Below are 25,516 nucleotides of genomic sequence, written 5' to 3'. Positions count from 1 at the left end.
TTCTTGTGCCTGGTTTGTATTAACTTGACTGACCATAGCTTTAATATCATTTCCAATCATAATATCCTTAGGGATTATGTCTTTTACTCCCACAACCATAGTGCCCTCCAATCCCTTCCATTTCAGGTGGATCTTAGCCAAAGGCACCCTGACAAAATACTTAGATAAGGCTACAACAGTTATATCTTCACCTGGCAAATAATCTTCCTTCCTGACAAGACTTGCTTTAACCAGAGTAATATCTGCTGCGGTGTCCCTTCATGCCATACACCTCACTCCATTAACTTCTGCACTGCTAATAAACTCTGCATTATTTCCCCCATATTTAGCTCTAATGTGAGTTTTAAGGTCAAATTTTTCAGAGACCACGGAAACAGCATTTGCACACAGGGCACCAATGCTGGGCTCTGTGTGGCTTGCCTGTGAGTTTACAACAACAGGGTTAGCATTTGCCGTGGCATTTGGGGCTGCTGGTTTTGGGCTGCCCTTCAGTGTCGGGCAGTCTGGTCTCATGTGACCCAGCATACCACAGTGATAACATGTAACCTGTTCCGTCCTGGGATGTGAGTTCCTACCCCCCGGGCCCCCTTGAACTCCTTTAGAAGAGTCAGGTTTACTTTTAAATCCTTCCCTCCTCTTGAACTGGGGAGAATGGTGATCAGTTTTCCCCGGGGTTTTACACCCTTCTCGAGCCCTGTTTTGGGTATGGGCATCCGCAATCTCTGCTGCCCGTAGGACTGACTCAGGGTCCCTGTCACACACAGCTGCTCTCACGTTGTCAGGCACAATGTCTAAGAACTGTTCCAAAGTTATTAAATCCAGCAGTTTTTCAAAACTCCCATGCGCCTTGGCTCCCATAACCCACTTTTTAACAAAACCCATCAGCTTATGAGCACATTCTACAAAAGTACAATCCTTAGACATTTTAAACTCTCTAAACTTAACTCTGTAAGATTCAGGAGTAACCTTGAACCGCCTTAACACAGAATTCTTAAACCGCTTATAATTTAAGGCTTCTTGTTCCCCCAAGTCATTAAACACCTCCCTGGCTTTTCCAGTCAGTCTGGTCAGCAGGACAGGCATTTGCTGACCCTCAGGGATCTGGTACAGATTGCAGAGGCGTTCAAAGGTAGACAAAAACTCCTCTATATCCTCAGTATCATTGTAAATGGGACACATCCTTTCCCAGTTTTTCTCATGGTGGGGGGGAAGTGGAGTACCAGGTGGGGATGACTTTCTCCGCTCTTCCATTACTTGGAGCTGAAGTCTGGCCGTCTCCTGTTCAGCAGCGAGCAGTTCTAGACGTCCCTTACGAGCTCTCTCTTCTCTCTCAGCAGCCTCTTTCTCTCTCTCAGCAGCCTCTTTCTCTCTCTCTCTTTCTAACTCTGCTATTTTTTGCCTCTCCAGCAATCGAAGATCTGCTAGCTTCTGTTCATGCTCAAATTGCAGTTGACTTGTCACCCTTTGCATCCTAATCTTTTCTGCATCTTCTGCAGCCTCAGGTAAGGGCTGTGCTCTTGCCCCCTGATCACTGGCTATTAACAGATTTCTCAGTTCTTCCTTTGTAGCTTTCTTTCTAAAGCTTATCCTCTTTTCTGAACACAAATTTTCCAGGGCTTTTTTGCCAAGTCCCTCATATGCTCTTTGCTCAGCCATTGCAGCAGCTCTTTAACCAACAAAACTCTCAATCCCAAAATTCAAATTTGGATAGCGTGGGGTTCTGACCCAAAGCTTAATTGACCTGGTTCTGTGGATCCAAGCACGACTACGCCACTGTGACAATGCGGTTCTGGCGGAACCCAACTGAGAGTGCCAACTCAGGACAAATTGCTCAAACAGGGCAGTTACAGCCCAAGGCTGGGGTTTTTTCCACCTCTAAGGCAAACCAAACCAGCCAGACTAAGAGGACTTCAGTCTCACCCCACTGGCTAACTGCAAGTCTCACAAGCAATCTCCTTAGATACTCCAGTTTCCCAGTATTACCACCAGTACCACTCGTTATGGGGACAAAGGGTTATGAAAACCAATACCCCAGTAAAAGAAAAAGGTTCTCCTGATCCCAAAGGACCAAGCCCCAGACCCAGGTCAATATACAAGTCAGACCTTACCCACAAATCACGCTACTGCCAATCCTTTAGAATCTAAAATCTAAAGGTTTATTTATAAAAGGGAAAAGATAGAGATGAGAATTAGAATTAGTTAAATGGAATCAATTACATACAGTAATGGCACAGTTCTTGGTTCAGGCTTGCAGCAGCGATGGAATAAACTGCAGGTTCAAATCAAGTCTCTGGAATACATCCCCAGCTGGGATGGGTCATTCAGTCCTTTGTTCAGAGCTTCAGTTTGTAGCAAAGTCCCTCCAGAGGTAAGAAGCAGGATTGAAGACCAGATGGAGATCAGGCATCAGCCTTATATAGTCTTTTCCAGGTGTAAGAACACCTCTTTGTTCTTACTGTGGAAAATTACCGCAAAATGGAGTCTGGAGTCACATGGGCCAGTCCCTGCATACTTTGCTGAGGTACAAGGCGTATCTGCCTTCTCTCAATGGGTCCATTGTATAGCTGATGGGCCTTAATGGGCCATCAAGCAGGCTAGGCAGAGCTCATCTCAGCTTGTCTGGGATGTTACCCAGAAGCACAGCATAAGTTTGCCATACAGACAGTATAGAGCCAATATTCATAACTTCGACTACAAAACTGATACATACATATAGACAGCATCATCATAACCAGTAAACCATAACCTTGTCCTAGACACCCCATTTGACCCCCTTTATACAAGATTTGGGTGCCACTACAGGACCTTGGTTGCAACGATGATCTATATGGTCCCAGTTTATGTCAATAACGTCACAGGAGCTCGCAGGCCGGGCCTGCTTCTGTCTATCCCGGTCCAGAGGCGAACACGGAGAGACCAACAAGGCTCCGGCCCTCTCTTTCCCAGCCTCCAGGAGGAGCTCACTTGGTCTGTGGGGGCGTTACCAGATGAGCGTGGGTGAGAGGGTGTGTGTACACGTGTCAGGTGGGGTAGGGTGTGCATGTGTGTCGAAGTGGGCCAGTTCTTAATGTTTCCTCTGAATATTGATGGGGTGCCTCAGTTTCCCCTATGCGTTTCTTAAGTCTCTAGGTGGTGTAATTGTTGCAGAGCAAAGGGCCAGTGTGCATAAATGGCCAACACCCTGTCTCCTGGCAACTAATGGCCTGGGCCCCTCCCCCCTGCAAGGTGATAGCTAAAGGTGTTGGAGAACAAAGAGATCAGGTGACCGCCTGGTCTGGAAAGGAAAAAACTCAGAGAGAGGAGGCTCCCCGAGAGTCCTGACTGGCTTCATAGGGAGCAGTTCCAGAGCATCGCCCGGGGACTCCGTGACAGCCTGTGTGTGCGCAGGGTGTGCATGTGTGTGTGCAGGGTGTGCATGTGTGTGTGCAGGGTGTGTGCATAGTGCCTGTGTGCATGTGTGTGTGCAGGGTGTGCATGTGTGTGGAGAGGTGTGTGCATGGTTCCTGTGTGCATGTGTGTGTGCAGGGTGTGCATGTGTGTGTGCAGGGTGTGTGCATAGTGCCTGTGTGCATGTGTGTGTGCAGGGTGTGCATGTGTGTGGAGGGGTGGTGTGCATGGTGCCTGTGTGCATGTGTGTGTGCAGGGTGTGCATGTGTGTGTTAAATAAGATTGGACCCAAGATCGATCCCTGAGGAACAACACTAGTAACCTCCCTTCAGCCTGACAGTTCACCTTGCAGTGTGACCCATTGTAGACGCCCCTTTAACCAGTTCCTTATCCACCTTTCAATTCAAATGCCATATTGAAATCCAGGTCGATTAGATCTACTGCATTTCCTTTGTCTAAAAAATCAGGTATCTTCTCAGCGAAGGAGATCCGGTTGGTCTGGCACCATCTCCCTTTTGCAGAACCATGTTGTATTTTATCCCAGTTACCATTTGCCTCTATGTCCTTAACTACTTTCTCTTTCAGAATTTTTCCCAAGACCTTGCATACAGTTGACTTCCAGGCCTGTAGTTTTCCAAATCACCTGATTTTCCCCTTACTTAAAAATACGAACTATATTAGCAATTCTCCAGTCATAGGGTACAACCCCCAAGTTGATCATAAAAATCCTTGCTACTGGGCCTGCAATTTCATGTGCCCGTTCCTTTAATATTCTTGGATGGAAATTATCTGCCCCCCGCAATTTAGTCCCATTAAATAGTTTGTATTTGACTTCCACCTCGGATGTGGTCATTTCTACTTCCATATCCTCCTTCCCATTGGCCACCCTGCCACTACCCCTAAGCTCTTCATTACCCTCATTAAAAACTGAGGCAAAGTATTTGTTAGGTGTTGGGCCACACCTAGATTATCTTTAATCTCCACCCCATCCTCAGTGCTTAACGGTCCCATTTCTTCTTCCCTTGTTTTCTTTTTATTTACATGGCTCTAGAACCTTTTACTATCATTTTAATTCCTTTTGCAGGGTCCAACTCTGCTTGGCTGTTGGCAGTTCTCACTTTATCCCTACACTTCCTGACCTCCAAGAGGCAGCTTTCCTTGCTGATCCCTCCCTTCTTCCACTCCTTGTGGGCTTTCTGCTTTCTCTAATCACCTGTTTGAGATGCTTGGCCTGCAACCCTTCCCTACGAATGTTTTCCCCTTGCTTGGCCTGCAGGCTTCACAGAGCTTCTGCAACTTTCATTTAAAGTAATTTCAGGTCTCCTCCACATTCAGATCCTTGAGTTCTTCAGTCCACTCCACTCCACTTCCCGGACTCATTCCCTTCATGATTTTAGAGTTTGATCTTCTGAAATCAAGGCCCATAGCTGCAGATCTAGTTTTGTTTATCCTTCCATTTAGTTTAAGATGAATTAGCTCGTGATCACTGGAACCAAGGTTGTCCCCTACAACCAGCTCTTCTGTGAAGGCCTCGCCACCTCCCAATACAAAATCTACAATAGCATCTCCTCTTGTGGGTTCAGGGCATATCTGGTGAAGATGACTGTCAGCCATCACAGTCAGGAATACCTGGGCTCTACCATTCTTAGTAGCACTTGTCCTCCGATCTATATCCGGGAAGTCAGTCTCTCATAATCACACAGTTCCCAGTAATTTTTAATTTAGTAAACAAATTGTGATGTTATGAGTCTAATATAATATTTCATTGGACGGTGACAGGGCCAGAAAGAGTTAATTAACTCAGACTGACCTGACCCAGGGGTGAACCTTAAGGACTGGTTAGGAAGATATGTAAATAAATAGAGCTTTGAAATGCAAGTCTGCACTGTTAGAGATCTCAAGGGTAGATGTTTGCTCAGGTCTTGTGATATAAGCAAACAAGTCTTGTCTATTGCTATAACTTTAATTCAAAGATCAAAAAAGGAATATTAACATTTATGATGACACTTGAGGGAAATAGTATTATTGTCTCTATGAAGGTTGTGGTAACCTGTATCTGAACTGTTTAATGGATAAATTACCCTGTGCTAATTGCCAGGATGTTTGGCAGAAGGAGAGTTAGGCCTGTTGTTTTCTCAGGCCAAAAGGCTGCTGGAAATGTATAAGAACCCTGGGACATGATCCTACTTGATCTCAGATCTGCTTTGGGTTTCAAGAAGGGGAAACCTTAAGCCACAAAAATTGAGATCCCCAGTCACTGACTGGAGTCACCCTGAATATGGACATTGGACTATAACCTATGGACTATTTCTAAAAGGACTTTTGGCAACTACAAGCTCATCTCTGCTATGTGTCTGAACCTCAAGAGTTGAATTCAAGTCTGTCTGTAGATTGATCTTTTAACCAACACTCTCTCTTTTCTTTTTTAATAAATTTTAGTTTAGTTAATAAGAATTGGCTATAGCGTGTATTTTGGGTAAGATCTAAGTTATAATTGAACCTGGGTATGTGGCTGATCCTTTGGGATCGGAAGAACCTTTTCTTTTGTATGATGAGATAAGATTTTCAGTAATCATCATCATATCTGACTCTGTCTGGACGGAGGCCTGAGGCTGGGCACTTTAAGGGAACTGCGTTGTTTGGACTTCTGAGTAACCAGTGAGGTTCTATAGAAGCTGTTTTGTGCTGGTTGGTAAATCTCAGTATTGGAATAACCACCAGCTTCTGGGGTTTGTCTGCCCCGTTTTGTTTGCAGTCCACCCTGATTGAGTGACCTCAGCTGGCTCCCACGGGCAGCACCGTCACACAAATTAAGGAGGTCTCTATCCATATTCAGATCGGATCCTGTAGCAGACCCTGAACGCTATCCCAGGGGAACCTCTAGTATCTTTCTTCCCCAAAGTGATTTTGACCCAAACAGATTCTGTTTTATTCACTCCATCATGTCTTTACAGCCTACTCATCATTAATATGCAGTGCCACTCCAATCTCTGCCTTTGTTTCTGTCCTTGCTGAACAGCACGTACCCTTCAGTACCTGTGCTCCACTCATGACTGAGGCTACGATTTAGTCACGGAGGTCACGGAAGTCACAGAATCCATGACTTCCAGTGACCTCCATGACATCAGCTTGCGGTGGTTAGGAGCTGCATGGTCCCCCAACTCCAGCTGGCGCAGGGAGCTGCGGGATGCCCCCAACACCTCTGGCGACCCTCAGAGCTCCAAGCCGCTGCGGGCGGCGGGGGAGACCCTGAGCCCTTGGCCCCTGCAGACGGCAAGGGAACCCCCAAACTCCTGCCGGCAGAGGACCCTTGGCCACCAGCAGGGAAACCCCTGAGCCCCCAGCCAACCCAGGCAGCGGGGGAATCCCCGAGCCCCTGGCAGAGGGCCCCCAAACCCCCAGCTGCCAGGGTGGTGGGTGAATCATAGTAGATTAGGGTTGGAAGAGACCTCAGGAGGTATCTAGTCCAATCCCCTGCTCAAAGCAGGACCAACACCAACTAAATCATCCCAGCCAGGGCTTTATCAAGCCTGACCTTATAAACCTCTAAGGAAGGAGATTCCACCACGTCCCTACAGAACCCATTCCAGTGCTTCACCACCCTCCTAGTGAAAAAGTTTTTCCTAATATCCAACCTAAACCTCTCCCACTGCAACTTGAGACCATTACTCCTTGTTCTGTCATCTGCCACCACTGAGAACAGTCTAGATCCATCCTCTTTGGAACCCCCCTTTCAGGTAGTTGAAAGCAGCTATCAAATCCCCCCTCATTCTTCTCTTCTGCAGACTAAACAATCCCAGTTCCCTCAGCCTCTCCTCATAAGTCATGTGCTCCAGCCCCCTAATCATTTTTGTTGCCCTCCGCTGGACTCTCTCCAATTTTTCCACATCCTTCTTGTAGTGTGGGGCCCAAAACTGGACACAATATTCCAGATGAGGCCTCACCGATGTTGAATAGAGGGGAATAATCACATCCCTCGATCTGCTGGCAATGCCCCTACTTATACAGCCCAAAATTCCGTTAGCCTTCTTGGCAAAAAGGGCACACTGTAACCCTTAGGTCTTATTTGCATGAATGGTAACATACAAAAGCCAGTAGAGAACACTTCAATCTCCCTGGACATTCAATAACAGATTTAAAAGTAGCCATCCTTCAACAACAAAAAACTTCAAAAACAGACTTCAAAGAGAAACTGCAGCGCTACAATTCATTTGAAAATTTAACACCATTAATTTGGGCTTGAATAGGGACTGGGAGTGGCTGGCTCACTACAAAAGCAATTTTCCCTCTCTTTACATTGACACCTCCTCATCAATCGTTGGGAGTGGACTACATCCACCCTGACTGAATTGACCTTCAACACTGGTTCTCCACTTGTAAGGTAACTCCCCTCTCTTCATGTGTCGGTATATTTATGCCTATATCTGTAATTTTCACTCCATGCATCTGAAGAAGTGGGTTTTTTACCCACGAAAGCTTATGCCCAAATAAATCTGTTAGTCTTTAAGGTGCCACCGGACTCCTCGTTGTTTTGGGGGAGACCATATCAAAAGCTTTGCTAAAGTCAAAGTATATCACGTCCACCGCTTTCCCCATATCCACGGAGCCAGTTATCTCATCATAGAAGGCAATCAGGTTAGTCAGGCACGACTTCCCCTTGGTGAATCCATGCTGACTGTTCCTGATCACTTTCCTCTCCTCCAAGTGCTTCAAGTGCTTGAGGACCTGCTCCATGATTTATCCAGGGACTGAGGTGACACTGACCAGTCTGTAGTTCCTCCTTCTTCCCTTTTTTGAAGATGGGCACTATATTTGCCTTTTTCCAATAGTCCGGGACCTCCCCGATCACCACAAGTTTTCAAAGATAATGGCCAATGGCTGTGCAATCACATCAGCCAACTCCCTCAGCACCCTCAGATGCATTAGATCCGGCCCCATGGATTTGTGCATGTCCAGCTTTTCCAAATAGTCCTTAACCTGTTCTTTCACCACTGAGGGCTGCTCACCTCCGCCCCATACTGTGCTGTCCAATGCAGCAGTCTGGGAGCTGACCTTGTCTGGGAAGAATCCCTGAGCCCCCGGCCGCCACCAACGGGGGTACCCCACAGCTCCTGGCCCCCATGGGCAGCAGGGGACCCCTGGAGCTGCAGACGGCAGGGGTACTTCGCAGCCCCCAGCTGCTGCAGGTGGCTCCTAGCCCCCGCCCCCGCAGCTGCCCCACTTCAGGCGGTGTGGCGACCCATAGATCCCCATTTTGTCAGGTATATTTTCAGTAAAAGTCACGGACAGGTCACGGCTTCCGTGAATTTTTCTTTTTTGCCCGGGACCCATCTGTGACTTTTACTAAAAATATCTCTGACAAAATCTTAGCCTTACTCATGACTACTATTCCCGCTTGTTTCTGTTACCCCTAGAATACCTGCTTTCACCTCCTGCACCCGTAGTTCTACCTCCTCCAGCTTGTTACCCCGACTCCTTGCTTTGGAGTCAGACATCTTCGTTGTTCCTGCTCGGCTTCGCCCAGCTGGGCACAGTCATTCTGTTGCCAGTATTGCCTACCTGGCTGCTAGGGTCACTGGCACAGCCACTATCTTTCCTCTTCATGTCCCTTCCCTTCCCCTCTGCTGTTCCTCTCCCGCTCAGGGTTGGAACCAGGAGTGGAGATTATGCAGAAGCACCGCCAGCTTTTTTGCCGCCCTAGGCGGCGGAAGGTCCTGCCCCCGAAATACCAACGACGACCGGGGCGGCCGAAGATCCGGCCGCCACGGTCGCCGCCCCACAAATGTTAGTGCCCTAGGCGACCGCCTAGGTCGCCTAATGGGTTGCGCCAGCCCTGAGATTGTGTGTCCCCGGATTCCGAGTTCAAAGCTGGGAAGAGGTGGAAGGCAGATCCCCACAGGCCCCCGCGCAGGCAGCAGACGGCCCTGGCAGGGGCCATGGTTACTTGGCACCATATGGGAGACACAGGGAAAGCAGGGCTGGCGCAGCCGTACCCTGGCTGTCTGTGCAGCCCCTGCTGCCCTGGCCCGGGGCACACCCATCCGGGCAGGCCCTAGGGAATCCTCACCTGCGCCAGGAAGGGCGACTCCACCCCCAGGTACCTGGAGAGCACATAGAGGCAGAAGAGGTGTCGGTCAATGCCGGCGCCCGTCATGGCCAGGCGGTACATGTGCTGGTGCTTCTCTGCCGCCGCCTGGAAGAGCTGTCGACGCTCCAGCTGCTGCAGTGAGAAAGGGGCGCACTCAGGGCAGAGCCGGGACACAGGGGCCAGGGGCTCCCCCTCCGTGGGGTATGGGCTGGGGACTCGACCCTGGCCTATGGCAGCCCCCTGTGCCACTCTCCCCTCCACCAAGGGCTCTGACTGAGTGCACTGGCTCTAGGGGGTGTCTTCGACTGTGCCCGGCCCTGGGGAGAGCACCCCCTCAGCAGCCCCATGGGACCCACAGGACACTGTGGAAGAAGCATAGTGCCCAGTGAGTAACGCACAGCATGGGGGGAGGGGGGAAGGACCCTGACTTAGCCCAGAGGTGCGGGGTGGGCCTGGGGGGGATAGGTGGAGCTGGGGGGAGGGGGTAGGCCCTGGGCCTGGCTGGGGGGATGCAGGGGGGCCATGGGCCTGGCTAGAGCGGATGTGTGGGCGGGGGGGGGAGCTGGGCCTGGCTGAGGGGATGCAGGGGGCCCCTGAGCCTGGCTGGGTTGGATGCGGGGATGGGGAGTCTGGGCCTAGCTGGGAAGAGATGGGGCAGGCCCTGAGCCTGGCTGGGGGGATGCAGGGGGGCCCTGAGCCTGGCTGGGGGGATACAGGGGGGAGCCCTGGGCCTGGCGTGGGGGGAGAAGGGGTCTGGGCCTGGCTGGGGGGATGCAGGGGGAGGGCCTGGGCCTGGCATAGGGGGAGGAGGGGTCTGGGCCTGGCTGGGGGGATGCAGGGGGGGCCCTGGGCCTGGCGTGGGGGGAGAAGGGGTCTGGGCCTGGCTGGGTTACACTCACGCCCCGGGCCGGGTCCATCATGCTCCGCACGAACACCGTGGACTCCCTGGTGCAGGATCTCACCGTCTCAGTTCTGCCCTCCCGGAAGAGACGCGTCATGGACGCCTCGTAGGTGAGACAGAAGCTGCCCTTGTCCTGGAAGGAGATGGGGCAGGTCAGAGCTGGGGAGGGGGGCAGAAGGGGGCATGGAGGAGGGGGGGAATGAGGAGCGCTACCTGTCCCTCGTGCCCCAGCAGAGCAGCGCATGGGGCCTGGCCGAGAGGCTCCCATCACCCCTTCGCTCGTGCCCTGCCAGTGGGGACCGGGAGGGCTGCAGGGAGGGAGCAGCCCAGCACCAAAGCCGGACAAGCCCCCGGCACCGTTGCCAGCCCCAAACAGTCCCCAGACTGTAACTCGCGCACTGGGAGCTGCTCTTTGCTGCCCGGGTCTGAGCCGACGGGGTCACTCAGGCTTTCCACGTTCAATCTTTCCTCTGCAGCCACACGGGCTAGAAACAGCCGAGACTCTGCCGCCCCCAGGACTCCCGGAGCTGGGAAATGGTGAGCCAGCTGCACCCGTCTCTGTGGGCAGCAGAGACAGAGAGAGCCACGGGTGTAGGGAAAGGGAGAGACAGACGGGGTCACGGGGCGGCTCTTACCCGGAAGTGAGCTAGCTGCAGCGAGATCTGGATGAAGGCGTCGGGGCTGATCTTGAATAGCTTGATCAGGCCCTTCCCAAAATTGGAGAATTGGAAACAGTGGAAATCCACATCGTCTGCCAGTGCCTTGGCCACGCGATAGGAGCTGTCGATAACCTTCCTGCACTGCACAGAGAGCACTGGCTAATGCCTTCCTGGCTAGCACGCGGGGGCCCGAACTGGGCTCCCGTGCTAATGGGGACAGGGAATGTTGGGAGTGGGGGATCTCGCAGGGCCTCTCTGGGCTCCCATGGCGGCAGCTCACGAACCTTCTCCCTGGGATTTAACCCAGAGCTTTCCCAGGGCAATTCCACTAGCAATGTCAGTCTGGGCCAAGCAGAGAGCAGCTGGGGAGCTCGGCTGGCCCAAGGTCGGTGACCCAGTGTAGGCAGGGACTGCTCCCCAGGCAGGACACAGACCCTGTCATGCTCCAGTCCAGGTCACACTTCCCATACAGCACCAGGGCGGCTGACCCCCGCTGGCAGAGGAGGGAAGAGCCACCAGGAGCAGACAGAATTACACACACAAAATTACATTAGAATAACGCTAGTGTGGCAAAGCCAAGCCCACAATAGTTAGAAAATGCCAGAATGAAGGTTGCCTGGTGCCTTCACCCTCCTGTTGTGCGTATGTGTTAAGATCCAGTAGGTAATTACGCCAGCGCTGCGGAGAACCTGGGCTTCCTTGTAATATTTTTATGGAAATGTATGTGACTCAGTTTCCCCTCACTTTGTATTGTTACCCCACGGGTGTGAAGGAGTTAACTTCTGCTCTGGGATGGGGAGGTAAGAAAAGATGGTGACTTACCTGTATCGTAACCATTGTCCTTCGAGATGTGGGTGCAGACATGTATTCCACTCAGGCGTGCGCATGCCCAGCGCACTGAAGTGGGAGAATTTTGCCCAGCTGTCCCTAGGGGTGGCGCTCACGCTCCTCCCCTCATAGCTTCTCCCATGGCTATACAAGGGTGGCGCTGCCCAACCCCCCTCAGTCCTTTGCACCGAACTCCCTGGCTAGAGACTCCGACGCAGGGGGTGGATTGTGCAATACACATCTGCATCCGCATCTTGAAGAGCGCCAGTTACAATACAGGTAAGTAGCCATCTTTTCTTCGAGTGGCTGCAGACACGTATTCCACTCACAGGCGGTTCCAGCCCGAGGTGGACCCGGAGTCTATTTAACAGTCAGCGCAGAACTGCCTTCCCAATGTTTGCACCGAGCTCGATGCCATGGTGATTGCATCATGTCTAGAAAAAGTATGCATAGAAGACCACATCGCAGTACTGCAGACATCCAGCGCTGAGACCGCTAAGAGACGTGGCCAATGTCACCTGCGCGCTCATTGAATGACCCCGCAATGGCTGTGGAGATGTCATCCTAGCCACCTCAGAAGCCATGGTAATGCAGGCAGTTATCGCCTGGAGATGCGCTGAGCCAAGACTGGTTGTCCCTTCATCCACTCAGCATGGGAGATAAGGCGGTGAAGAAAATGGCTTAATCCTTTCTAAATAACATGCCAAGCACCACCTGGCATCTAAACTATGCAGATGCTGTTCCTCTGCACTTCAACGTAGTTTGGGGGAAAATATAGTTAAGTAAATAACTTCCACACAATGCACAGTTAACCTGTGGAACTCCTTGCCAGAGGATGTTGTGAAGGCCAAGGCTATAATAGGGTTCTAAAAAGAACTAGGTAAGTTCATGGAGGATAGGCTCATCAATGGCTATTAGCCAGGAGGGGCAGGGATGATGTCCCTAGCCTCTGTTTGCCAGAAGCTAGGAATGAGTGATGGGGATGGATCACTTGATGATTCCCTGTTCTGTTAATTCCCTCTGGGGCACCTGGCACTGGCCGCTGTCAGAAGACAGGAGACTGGGCTAGATGGACCTTTGGTCTGACCCAGTAGGGCCATTCTTATGTTCTTAACTGAGCATATGGAGGATCTGCCATTTAGGCCTGCAAGTCGCTAACTCTTCTTGCGGATATGATGGCCCCAAGGCAGCCGTCTTCTGAGAGAGGAAAGCCCATAAGCATGTTGCTATCAGCTCAAATGGTGACCCATCAGTGCCACCAGGACCAGGTTAAGGTCCCACAATGGCACCGGTCCTTTCACTGGTGGAAAAAGATGGATAATACACTTTAAAAACCTCACCATCATAGGGTTTGAGAATAGCAATTGCCTTTGAATGGGAGGATGGAAAGCTGAAGTCACCACTAAGTGAAACCTTCAGGGAGCTCAGAGCCAGGCCTGAAGACTTCAAATGCAGCAAATACTCCAAAATGTCCTGTAATGTACTTTCTGCAGACAGGGCCGGCTTCAGGGTTTTTGCTGCCCCAAGCAGCTCCCCCCACCACCCCCTCCCCCCCAAAAAGCCGCGATTGCGATCTGTGGCACTTCGGTGGGAGGTCCTTCGCTCCGAGCGGGAGTGAGGAACCCTCGGCCGAATTGCCACCGAATAGCTGGACGTGCCGCCCCCCTCCAGAGTGGCCGCCCCAGTAAGCAGGTATAAATATACAGCACATGGAAAGATGGGAGTTGCCTTACCAAGTTGGGGGTCAGTGCTAACTTATAGTTGAGAGTTCCAAAGGAGCACAGTTGTTGGCAGATGAATCTGTGGACAGTAGGTCCAGGTATGATAGGGTGACCAGACAGCAAGTGTGAAAAATTGGGACAGGGAGTGGGGGGTAATAGGAGCCTATATAAGAAAAAGACCCAAAAATCGGGACTGTCCCTATAAAATCAGGACATCTGGTCACCCTAAGGTATGAAAATGGACTGAGCCAGGTGGGGGGGGGAACCCAAAACAGGGTTCACATGGGGTGCCCCAGAAGTCAGGCTCGAGGAAATCCAAGCCAGGGGTGACAGCTGATGTGGGTAGACCTCCAAGGGAGCGCAGAGACCTGAGCTGTAATATCTGGAGGCGGGCAGGCATAAGTGGGCAAAATGCTCCCGGGTTAATGAAATAGTGGCCAAGCAGGTCCCTCTCTAAGGATCAGGCCTTCGTCTGCAGCCATGTTGTAAGGCCGAAAGCCTACGGCCTTTGTCTGCAGCCAGATTCAAAGAGCAGCGGAGCAGCAGACATTAGTGGAGAAGCAGGAAGTCACCTCCTCACATCCCATCTACGTTCCATTCAACCACTGTCAGATCCGGCTGGGAAGGAGGAGACCCCGTCCGAATGGCCCCACTAGCACCAGAGACAGAAACAGAGCTTAAGATGGCTAAAGAACATGTAGTTTGACAGCATCGGTCTGTCAAGAAATCACTTCTCAATAGCTGTGGTTGTGAGATCCTCATTTCTGTATTGTTTTGTCATTATGGTCCCCACTTCCCTATAGTTTATCTGTCTGGTCTCGGTCTGGTTCTTTAGTTGTTTCTGTCAGCTGTATAATGAATGTTGCTACGTGTAAGTGAATTAGGGGAGTGGGATATAATTGGTCAGAGAATTATGTTACAATATGTTAGGACTGGTTAGATAGATTTCAGTAAAATGATTGTTTAAGGGGTCTAGCTAAGCAGGACTCAAGTTTCACTCTATAAACTGGGGTCCAAGAAGGAGACCAGCTGGGAAGAGAAGAAGAATAAGAAGGAAAGACCTGGAGGAAGAAGAACTCACCCCCAAGACTCAGCCTAAGATCAGAGCTGTTAAGAATCCTCTGCACGACCGTGCACTGAGCATGGCATTGTGAGCTTAATGTGTATTCTGCTTGGTGATTGTTAATAACTAGAGGATCAGGATATTACTGTGTAAGGCCTTGGCTACACTTGCAAGTTACAGCGCTGTAAAGCCTCCCCCAGCGCTGTAACTCACTCCCCGTCCACACTGGCAGGGCACTTGCAGCGCTGTATCTCCCTGGGTACACCGCTGCAGGTACTCCACATCTCCGAGAGGAATAACAGCTGCAGCGGAGTGGCTAGGACTCACGGGTGTGAGTGTAAACGCTTGCAGCGCTGTACTAATCACTGTGTCAAGTGGCCAATCCTCTCCATTGTTATGACGGGCTGCAGGAATGCGGAAGTGCCGGTTTCAAAGCTCGTACCACAGAGAAAAGCAAACAGTTTGCAGCTTGCTTTGAGTGAGTGAATGAATGAGCAGGGGGCAGGGAATTCGGAACTTGCAAAATAGAGAGCTGACACGCTCCAAAAAGCACTCTCTCCCCCCTCACACTCCTTTTCACAATCCACACACCCACCCACCCCCCATTTTGAAAAGCACGTTGCAGCCACATGAATGCTGGGATAGCTGCCCATAACGCACCGCTCCCAACACAGCTGCAAATGTGGCAAGTGTGGCCACGCCACTGCGCTGGCAGCTGTCAGTGTGGACAGACTGCAGCGCTTTCCCTACTCAGCTGCACGAAGACAGGTTTACCTCACAGCGCTGTACAGCTGCAAGTGTAGCCAAGGCCTAAGGCTCTTTCACTGGGAAAAGGTCCTGCAGAAGTAGTATACATCCGGAGCCCTACATATTGGGAAAGGGGGTGGGTACTTAAACTGACCAGGTTAGTTACACCCGGAGCCCTACTGATTGCATATGGGCAGGTGCTTTTCGCCTGGAGCCCTACGCACTGGGAAAAGGTGGGGTGCCCTGAGGTGTGCAGGTAACACCTCGAAGGGCTAACCTGGTGAAAGCCCAGCCGGAGGCAAGGTAAGTTGTGGGCCTGCGGGACTGACAGCCTGCCTGTGGCTCACTGGGGAGGAGACCCCACAACCCACCCAGCTGGGGGAGGGGTGATGTTCAGGCCTCAGCTCTCAAGCCTCAGGGTATCCCGTTCACAGGGTGTGCGCAGAGCAGAGCAGCCCGAGGGGAGCAATCGCTGTATCGTCACCATCGAGGTGGATGGGAAGAGGGCCAGGGGTACCAGGACATGAGGTGACTGGCACAGCCGGAGGTGAGCCCGGAGCAGCTTGTGCCCAGTGAATATCCAACCCTGGGGCTTGTGTTTGGCCCATTGGTTAAGGTGCCTGTAGCAAAGAAGTACCTGAGATGGGGGGCCAAGCAGGGGCCCAAAGAGGTTGGGGTGCAGGATCAGTTACCTGCAGAGGTGCTGATGAGAAAAGATCTGGATGACTGGCCAAATGGTGCCCATAACGCCCTGGTTCTTACCAGGAGCCAGAGCGCACCAGCCAGCCCTGACCAGGGGTCACCAACCACCAAGCATGGGGCTAGTGAGTCTTTACCTGGGGAACATGCGCTCCCCGAGCCAGGGCTGAGCCCAACTCTGTCCCCAGGTGAGGAAACCGAGGCACAGCCAAAGGGTGCTGTGACTCCCTCCCCCGGCAGCTGACTTCATAGAATTATAGAATATCAGGATTGGAAGGGACCTCAGGAGGTCATCTAGTCCAACCCCCTGCTCAAAGCAGGACCAACACCAACTAACCCATCTGTGATGTTATTAATATAATCTGAGACCATATAGATCATTGTTGCAACCAAGGTCCGGTAGTGGCACCCAAATCTTGTATAAAGGGGTCAAATGGGGTGTCTAAGACAAGGTTATGGTTTGCTAGTTACAATTATGCTGTCTGTATGTGTGTATCATTTTGTAGTTGAAGTTATGAATATTGGCTCTATACTGTCTATAAACTTATGCTATGCTTCTCGGTGATACCCCAGAAAAGCTGGTGTTAGCTCTGCCTAGCCTGCTTGATGGCCCATTAAGGACCATCAGCTATACAATGGACCCATTGAGAGAAGGCAAATATGTCTTGTAACTCAGCAAAGTATGCAGGAACTGGACCATGTGACTCCAGACTCCATTTTGCTGTAATTTTCCACAGTAAGAACAAAGAGGTGATCTTACACCTGGAAAAGACTATATAAGGCTGATGCCTCATCTCCATCTTGTCTTCAATCCTGCTTCTGACCTCTGGAGGGATTTTGCTACAAACGGAAGCTCTACACAAAGGACTGAGGACCCATCCCAGCTGGGAATGTTCCAGAGACTTGATTTGAACCTGCAGTTTATTCCATCACTGCTACAAGCCTGAACTAAGAACTTTGCCATTACTGTATGGAATTGATTCCATTTAACCAATTCTAGCTCTCATCTCTTTTTCCTTTTATGAATAAACCTTTAAATTTTAGATTCTAAAGGATTGGCAACAGCATGATTTGTGGGTAAGATCTAATTTGTATATTGACCTGAATCTGGGGCTTGGTCCTATGGGATCAGGAGAACCTTTTTTCTTTTATTGGGGTATTGGTTTTCATAAACATTTGTCCCCATAACAAGTGGCACTGGTGGGGATACTGGAAAACTGAAGTGTCTAAGGGAATTGCTTGTGTGAACTGTGGTTAGCCAGTGTGGTAAGACCGAAGTCCTCTTAGTCTGGCTGGTTTGGTTTGCCTTAAAGGCGGAAAAACCCCAGCCTTGGGCTGTGACTGCCCTGTTTTTAGCAATTTGTCCTGAATTGGCACTCTCCGTTGGGTCCCGCCAGAACCAGCATCGTCACACCATCCCAGCCAGACTGAGCTGCAGAAGGATCCCCCCCCCCCCCCCAGAGAAAGTGGGGGCCTTGGCTGGCCACAGCACTGCAAACCCCTTAAGGAGGAAGTCCCTTGTTGGAGACCGGATTCCTGCGCCAGGAGTGGGCTCCCCTGGGGGATCAGGAGGCAGCTGGTGGTTCCCCAGAGGTACGGCTGCAGGGGATCCTGTGCTCCTGGCAAAGGCTGCTGCAGGGTTTCTACTGGCCTGGAGTCTGGCGCAATCCAGCAATACTACAGGTCCCGTGCCCCCTGTCAGAGTGGTCAGGGCCCGGGATAAGGGGGAAGCAGGCCCTGTCCTCCATCCAGACAGACACTGTGGTAGATGTGCTGCTGACCATTTTCAGCAGCGTGGGGTTCCCCAGCAAGGTCCTTACAGACCAGGGGTCCAATGTCATGTCAGCCCTGCTCCGGGGCTTGTGGGAGAAATGTGGGGTCCGGCACGCCTGGGCCTCGGTGTATCACCCTCAGTCCAACGGGCTGGTGGAGAAGTGGAAATGGGACCCTGAAAATGACTCTGAGGACTTTTATGGACCAGATCGGCAGGACTGGGACTTGTATTTACCCCACGTGCTGTTTGCCCCAGGGGAAAGGCTCACGGCGTCATGGGCTTGGCCAGGAAGAACCTGGTCAGGGCCCAAGGGAAGCAGAAGGTCTGATACGACCCCACAGCATGTGCCTGCTCCTATGGCACCGGGGACCAGGTGATGCTTCTCATCCCAGTGCAGAAGAATAAGCTCCCGGCTGCCTGGGACGGGCCTTTTAAGGTCATCACACAGCTGAATGGGGTGAACTATGTGGTGGAACTGTCCAGCCGGGCTCACAGCCACCGAGGGGACCATGTCAACAGGACGAAACCGTACTTGGACGGGGAGAGGCTGATTCAGGCCACGTGTGGGCAGTGGGAGGAGAAGGGGGGATGATCCCCTGGTGGATCTCTTCCCTGAGACAGAAGCTAGCCCCTCGCTGGAATCAATTCCCCTCTCTGACCAGCTAACCCCTGCATGGCAGGCAGAGATCAGAGAGATGCTGCGTTCCTACCAGCCGCTGTTCTCCAGCCAGCCTGGGCTACCTAACCTGGCTGTCTACCGGGAACCAACGCTCCCATCAGTCAAAGTGTTCCCCGTCAGAGTCACTGGGAGCACAGCCCAGGCCCTGGAGAGAGAGGTCGGGGACATGCTGGCTTTAGGGGTGATCCTGCCATCCACCAGCCCCTAGGCCTCACCCGTGGGGCTGGTCCCCAAGGGGGACGGGTCGATCAGACTCTGAGTGGACTATCGGAAGCTCAATGCCTTCACCATGTCTGGTGCCTGCCCCATGCCTAGGCCTGACGAGATCCTAGACAATTTTGGAGGGGGCTTGTTACCTCACTACCATGGATCTCACTAAAAGCTACTGGCAGGTGCCTTTGGACCCAGATGCCACGTTCAGATCTGCTTTTATCCCCCATTTGGGGCTCTCTGAGTTCCTGGTCCTGCCTTTCGGCCTCAAGGGGGCAACTGCCCCCTCCCGGCGCCTGGTGGGCCAGTTTCTGAGGGGGATGGAGAACTTGGCCCAGGCATACATTGATGATATCTGTGTCTTTAGCCAGACCTGGGAGGACCACGCGTCCCAGGTGAAGAGGGGCTGGGTCGCCGCCAGGATGCAGGACTGGTTGTAAAGGTGGAAAAGTGTAAGGTGGGGATAGCCAAGATGTCATACCTGGGCCAGAAGGTGGGGAGCGGGCGTGTAAGGCCAGAGCCTGCCAAGGTGGAGGCGGTCAGAGACTAGCCCGCTCCCCAGACCAAGAAACAGGCCCGGGCCTGCGCCGGGATGGTGGGGTACTACCGGAGGTTTGTGCCCCACGTTAGCTCTCTAGCGGCTCCCATCACCACACTGTACAGGAAGGACAAGCCAGACGGGGTGGTGTGGACCGAGCAGGGCCAGGGGGGTCTCTGGGCTCTGAAGGAGGCTAAGCCTGGGCCCAGCTGGGGCAAACCCAGACTTTGACAGACCCTTCCTGGTGTTCACAGATGCCTCAGACACAGGGCGGTGCTGCTGCAGGCCGATACTAATGGGGAGAGGCACCCAACCGTAACCCGGAGCAGGAAGCTGCTCCCCGGGGAGCAGAACCACGCGGCCACAGAGAAGGAATGCCTGCCCATGGGATGGGCTCTTCAGCCGGACGTGTTCGGGTGGCGCTTTACTGTTTATCCTGACCACGCTCCACGGCACGGCTACGTTAAATGAAAGGGTTAATGCAAAGCTTTTCAGATGGCGCCTAACCCTCCAGGACTGCGCTGTGGCAGTCATTCATGGTGTGCAGATGTTCTGGCTGAGGCTTTTTGTGAACGGGGGTCTCTGGACTTCCCCGGTCACTGGTTAAAATGACCCTGCTCAGTGCAGCTGCGAAGGGGAGAGATGCAACGACGCGGGAATTTTTTGCAATACTGTTATGACCCTGTGTGTGCCTCTGTTTCCCTTACATTTCGCATGGCTCCCCAAGGGGGGCGGGGGGAGGACTGTTGGCTCCCAGGGCAGGCTACGAGATGTGGGTGGGAATGAGGCCTAACTGTCTGACCCTGGACTGGCCGAGGCTGACCCCATACCAGTGGGTTATCTGAGAAGGCAATGGCAATTGCAGTCCCCAGGACACTGCGCCCCAGGGGGAAGTGGGTTTCCCAGCTGGGAAGGTGTGAGGTGGGGGATAGGAGTTGGCTGCTGGCAGGAATCTTGGCTCTGTCCTGGAAATGACGAAATGAATGAACAGTTGGGCTCTGGGCTAACCAGGAGGTCTCTGCTTTAACCTGCTGTTCTCTGTGCTGACCTGAGGACGCCCTAGACTGGGTGCCAGGTGACTAACGAACCCAGCTCCTCTGACAGAGCGTGAGGGTGTCACTGCAAATGCTGGGCGCGGTGCCTTAATCCCTGAGGAGTGGACAAGGCTCCAGCAGGGACTGGCTCTGGGACAAGGCTCCAGCAGGGACTGAGCTCGTGGTGTGAGCAGAACAGCTGGAGACCCAGAGGTCCAGCTGCATGGCTCACCCTGGAGGAAGCGAGAGACCCTGGGGGTCGGGCCCACTGACGGGCTCCTCCTAGAGACAGGGCCAGAGGTGGGGCACAACCCCAGTGCTGCGGATCCATGATACGGACATCGTCCGGTCGCACCTTGGAGCGGTGAGGAGAGGGAGCATGCTCAGTGCAGACAAAATCTTGGAGAATTTAGCCACCAATCTCCACTGAGCACGTGCAAATGGAGATTTTCCGAGGTTCAGAGCCAGGGATCTGCCCTGACAAGAGGCGCCCGACGCAGGCTCACCCCAGGCTCGGCTCCAAAACCACGAAGCAGTTCTCGGAACGTTTCATACGGACAAATCAATGTACTTCCCCCAAACTCATTCTTGTTTTGTCTTACCTTTTCCAGGAGAATTCAGCCCGAGGCAGACTCCGGCCCGGGAAATTCCAGCCCAACGCTTGAACTTTGGCAAAATCATAAGCAGCTGAAAACAGGCTCTTACAATGGGAAGCGTCTGGCAGCCTGATCTGTCGGGGTTGCTACCTGCACTGCCCATAACAAAGCTCCCCCCAAGCCCGGGAGAGGAGAGTGGCCGGGGGGTTAGTGACTCCGGGCTCTGGCAGGGCCAGGGGAGCCAGCGCCTGGCTCACAGCTTGTGGCAAAGGGGGTCTGCTGATCCCAGCGGGGGCAGGGCAGTCAGGCTTGGGGGGAAGGAATCTCCCTTGCTTACAGCTGGGCTAAACCTACCTCCTCCGGAAAGTCCCACTGCAGCCTCTGGGGAGGGGCCATGGCTGTGCTGGGCTCCCCACAGCAATGCCCCCCCTCGCTGTAGCCCAAGTGGAATTTGTCTGTCCCCAGCATGAACTGCAGAGAAAAAAAGACAAGGAGGGGGAGGGGCCTCTGTGAGTGCAGGAAAAACTCCCGCACCCCCGGGGCCGGGAACCCACAGCCCCTTCTGTCCCTGTGCCCACGTATCCCTGGCACCACCCTTGCACCCCAAGGGCTGGGAACTCACAGCCCCTCCCGTCTGTGCCCACGCACCCCTGGGGCTGTGTCACGTTATTGACTTGAACTGGGATCATATAGAACATGGTTGCAACCAAGGTCCTGTAGTGGCACCAAATCTTGTATAAAGGGGGTCAAATGGGGTGTCTAAGACAAGGTTCTGGTTTGCTGGTTATGATTATGCTGTCTACATGTGTGTATCATTTTTGTAGTTGAAGTTATGAATATTGACTCTATACTGTCTATATTTCAAACTTATGCTATGCTTCTGGGTGACATCCCAGACAAGTTGGTGTTAGCTCTGCCTAGCCTGCTTGATGGCCCATTAAAGACCATCAGCTACACAATTGACCCATTGAGAGAAGGCAGATACGCCTTGTAACTCAGCAAAGTATGCAGGGACTGGCCCATGTGACTCCAGACTCCATTTTGCTGTAATTTTCCACAGTAAGAACAAAGAGGTGTTCTTACACCTGGAAAAGACTATATAAGGCTGATGCCTCATCTCCATCTGGTCTTCAATCCTGCTTCTTACCTCTGGAGGAACTTTGCTACAAACTGAAGCTTTGAACAAAGGACTGAGGACCCATCCCAGCTGGGGATGTTCCAGAGACTTGATTTGAACCTGCAGTTTATTTCATCACTGCTACAAGTGTGAACTAAGAACTTTGCCATTACTGTATGTAATTGATTCCATTTAACCAATTCTAACTCTCATCTCTATCTTTTTCCTTTTATGAATAAACCTTTAGATTTTAGATTCTAAAGGATTGGCAACAGCGTGATTTGTGGGTAAGATCTGATTTGTATATTGACCTGGGTCTGGGGCTCGGTCCTTTGGGATCAGGAGAACCTTTTTTCTTTTACTGGGGTATTGGTTTTCATAACCATTCGGCCCCATAACGCGTGGCGCCGGTGGTGATACTGGGAAACTGGAGTGTCTAAGGGAATTGCTTGTGTGAACTGTGGTTAGCCAATGTGGTAAGACCGAAGTCCTCTTAGTCTGGCTGGTTGGGTTTGCCTTAAAGGCGGAAAAACCCCAGCCTTGGGCTGTAACTGCCCTGTTTTAAGCAATTTGTCCTGAATTGACACTCTCCGTTGGGTCCCGCCAGAACCAGCATCGTTACAGGCTGAGAATTCAGAGTCCCTTTGCACACAGAGCCTGACCCTCTGTCCACATACACCCTGGCAACACCCCTGAGCCCCCTGGGCTGGGAACTCCCAAACCCTCCTGTCTCTGTGCCCCCCCCCCACCCCCGGAATCAGCCCTGCCCCACCAGGGCTCAGACTCGCCTGCAGAGGCACACCCTGAAACAGCATCTCCTGGCACTATCCTCCCTGCACTGAGGGTGGGATCTTGGCCCCTGCCCAAGGCACGCCATGGACAGTCCCCTTCCCCACCCCCATTACCTCCCAGAGATGCCCCATGATGGGCGCGTCGGCCCACGAGTGCTCCGCGTTGGTGCCCACTTTGCCGTTCTTATACACGACCAGGGTGAAGGATTTGTCGAACCACCTGGGGGAGGGGCACAGCATGAGACATACTTGGCAGACACTGAGACGGGGAGGGTGCCAGGGGCAGGGGCACAGCGTGAGACACACACACCTGGCATGGGGGTAGGGGAGGAGGGGCACACTGTCGTACACACACGGCTGGTAATGGTGGTCCCGAGGGCATTGAGGACATGGCATGAGTTGCACACAACGGGCAGGGGGCAGTGAGGGGGTGGAGGGCGTGTTGTGAGATGCACATGGCTGGCACTGGGCCAGGACACGGCATGAGATCCACGGCTGGCATGGGGGGGAATCACAAGGGGGTGGGGGACAAGGCATGAGATGTCTGTGGCTGGCAAGGGGGGAGTTCAGAGGGGGGAGCACAAGGGGGCAGGGGACACGGTGTGAGACCTGTGGTTGGCATGGGGAGGATCACAAGGGGGTGGGAGACATGGCAGGAGACATACACAGCTGGCATGGGGGGGAGCACAAGGGGGCGAGGGACACAGCGTGAGACCCGCGGTTGGCACGGGGGGGAGCACAAGGGGATGGGAGACACAACGTGAGACCCGCGGCTGGTACGGGCGTGCGAGGAAACGGGGAGGGATGCCGTGACGGGAAGAGTCCGGAGTCAAGGTGGGGAGGCCAGCGCCCAGGACAGTGCCAGGGTGGAGGTGCGGGGCGGCGGCGCTGTCCCCTACCTGTCGTAGCAGCGGCCATGCAGCAGGGACTTGGCGTAGCGGTCCATGCTATCCTCCCTGCCCTGCTCGTACCCGTGCGCCTCCTCGTCCAGCGCCAGGAAGAAGGCAGCCCGCTCGATGGCATCCAGAGACACCTTGTTCTTCCCTTGGCTGAAGAACCTGGCCCGGGCCTCGGCCCACGGGACCCTGGCCAGATGGGGGGAGGGGGCACATTACTGAGGCCGATCAAGGGGCTGGGGCAGACCCATGCCAGGTTCCTGATGCATCCCCCTCTGGCAATCCCCCCTCCCACCATAGGCCAGGCCCAGTTCCCCTCCCCCAACCCCAACCCCAACGCCAGGCCCAGTTCCCCTCCCCCAACCCCACAGCCAGGCCCAGTTCCCCTCCCCCAACCCCAACCCCACAGCCAGGCCCAGTTCCCCTCCTCCAACCCCAACCCCACAGGCCAGGCCCAGTTCCCCTCCCCCAACCCCAACCCCGCAGGCCAGGCCCAGTTCCGCTCCCCCAACCCCAACCCCAACCCCACAGCCAGGCCCAGTTCCCCTCCCCCAACCCCAACCCCAACCCCACAGCCAGGCCCAGTTCCCCTCCCCCAACCCCAACCCCAACCCCACAGCCAGGCCCAGTTCCCCTCCCCCAACCCCAACCCCACAGCCAGGCCCAGTTCCCCTGCCCAGCCTAAGCCATGCCTGCACTTGGGCGTCTCCCAGGCCAGGGGCTCTCAGCTCCCCAGGGTTGGTGCCCAAGGCTGGCAGTGCCCCATTCGCCAGCCCCTGGCATTGCCTCCTTGGGTCCCACCTTTCTCCAGCAGTGAGTGCCGCCAGCTTCTCCTCCCCAGGCTGCGGGGGCGACGGGTCGTCCAGGATTCTCTGGAACTGCAGCTCCAGGTCCCGCGGCTTCAGCAGCCTCCCGCCCTGGTACAGCCACAGCCTGTAGAAGCGGCCCTTGTGGTAGACGGCCAGGTGCTTGCTGTCCGACAGGTGCTGCAGGGTGTCTGCGGGCAGGAGACGCTCCGGCTACAGTCACCTTCTCCACTGCTCACCAGCCTGGGCCTGCATGGCAGCCCTCGGGGGGTAACGAAGGGCCCACGGGGCCCTGCACCTGGGAGTGTTGGGAAAGAGCCCAGCTGCAGTGCAGAGCCATGGGGGGACGGGCTCCAGGCGCTGCCCCTGGGGGAACAGAGCCGCTGTGACGTGGGGGGACGGGCTCCAGGCGCTGCCCCTGGGGGAACAGAGCCGCTGTGACGTGGGGGGACGGGCTCCAGGCGCTGCCCCTGGGGGAACAGAGCCGCTGTGACGTGGGGGGACGGGCTCCAGGCGCTGCCCCTGGGGGAACAGAGCCTCTGTGACGTGGGGGGACGGGCTCCAGGCGCTGCCCGTGGGGGAACAGAGCCGCTGTGACGTGGGGGGACGGGCTCCAAGCGCTGCCCCTGGGGGAACAGAGCCGCTGTGACGTGGGGGGACGGGCTCCAGGCGCTGCCCCTGGGGGAACAGAGCCGCTGTGACGTGGGGGGACGGGCTCCAAGCGCTGCCCCTGGGGGAACAGAGCCGCCAGGCCGTGGGGGGACGGGCTCTGAGTCTGGTTCTGGGGAGAGGGAGCAGCGGCTCCGGTTCCTGTCCCCCCCTCCCCCTGCGCCACGTACCCGACTCCGTCCCGGGGATGCGGGTGGTGTTGAACATTCTCTCCATCTGGAAGGAGCACATTGGCACGATGCCGAGCGCCATCACCTAGCAGCACAGCACAGAGGGGACTCACCCACGGTCCCTGCCTGCCCCCCGCCCAGCT

General features: G+C 53.9%; 1 protein-coding gene across 5 annotated transcripts in view; it reads right to left on the bottom strand.

The window, feature by feature from the left end:
* Nucleotides 1-25,516, bottom strand: part of CPT1B (carnitine palmitoyltransferase 1B) — a 50,521-nt gene that overhangs the window by 7,722 nt on the left and 17,283 nt on the right. For 4 of the 5 annotated variants that reach the window (XM_054036687.1, XM_054036858.1, XM_054036771.1 and 1 more), the window contains 8 exons: nucleotides 25,374-25,458; nucleotides 24,530-24,725; nucleotides 23,732-23,917; nucleotides 22,947-23,052; nucleotides 21,279-21,395; nucleotides 11,012-11,176; nucleotides 10,375-10,509; nucleotides 9,455-9,607 (listed from right to left, as the gene is read on the bottom strand). In XM_054036687.1, coding sequence (XP_053892662.1) covers nucleotides 9,455-9,607; nucleotides 10,375-10,509; nucleotides 11,012-11,176; nucleotides 21,279-21,395; nucleotides 22,947-23,052; nucleotides 23,732-23,917; nucleotides 24,530-24,725; nucleotides 25,374-25,458 — 1,143 coding nt within the window. The remainder of the gene's footprint in view (nucleotides 1-9,454; nucleotides 9,608-10,374; nucleotides 10,510-11,011; nucleotides 11,177-21,278; nucleotides 21,396-22,946; nucleotides 23,053-23,731; nucleotides 23,918-24,529; nucleotides 24,726-25,373; nucleotides 25,459-25,516) is intronic. The other variant, XM_054036938.1, reaches the window with a different exon arrangement.

Source organism: Malaclemys terrapin, chromosome 1 (assembly GCF_027887155.1).
Source record: "Malaclemys terrapin pileata isolate rMalTer1 chromosome 1, rMalTer1.hap1, whole genome shotgun sequence".
Lineage (NCBI taxonomy): Eukaryota > Metazoa > Chordata > Testudines > Emydidae > Malaclemys > Malaclemys terrapin.
This window is presented reverse-complemented; position numbering and strand designations above follow the sequence as displayed.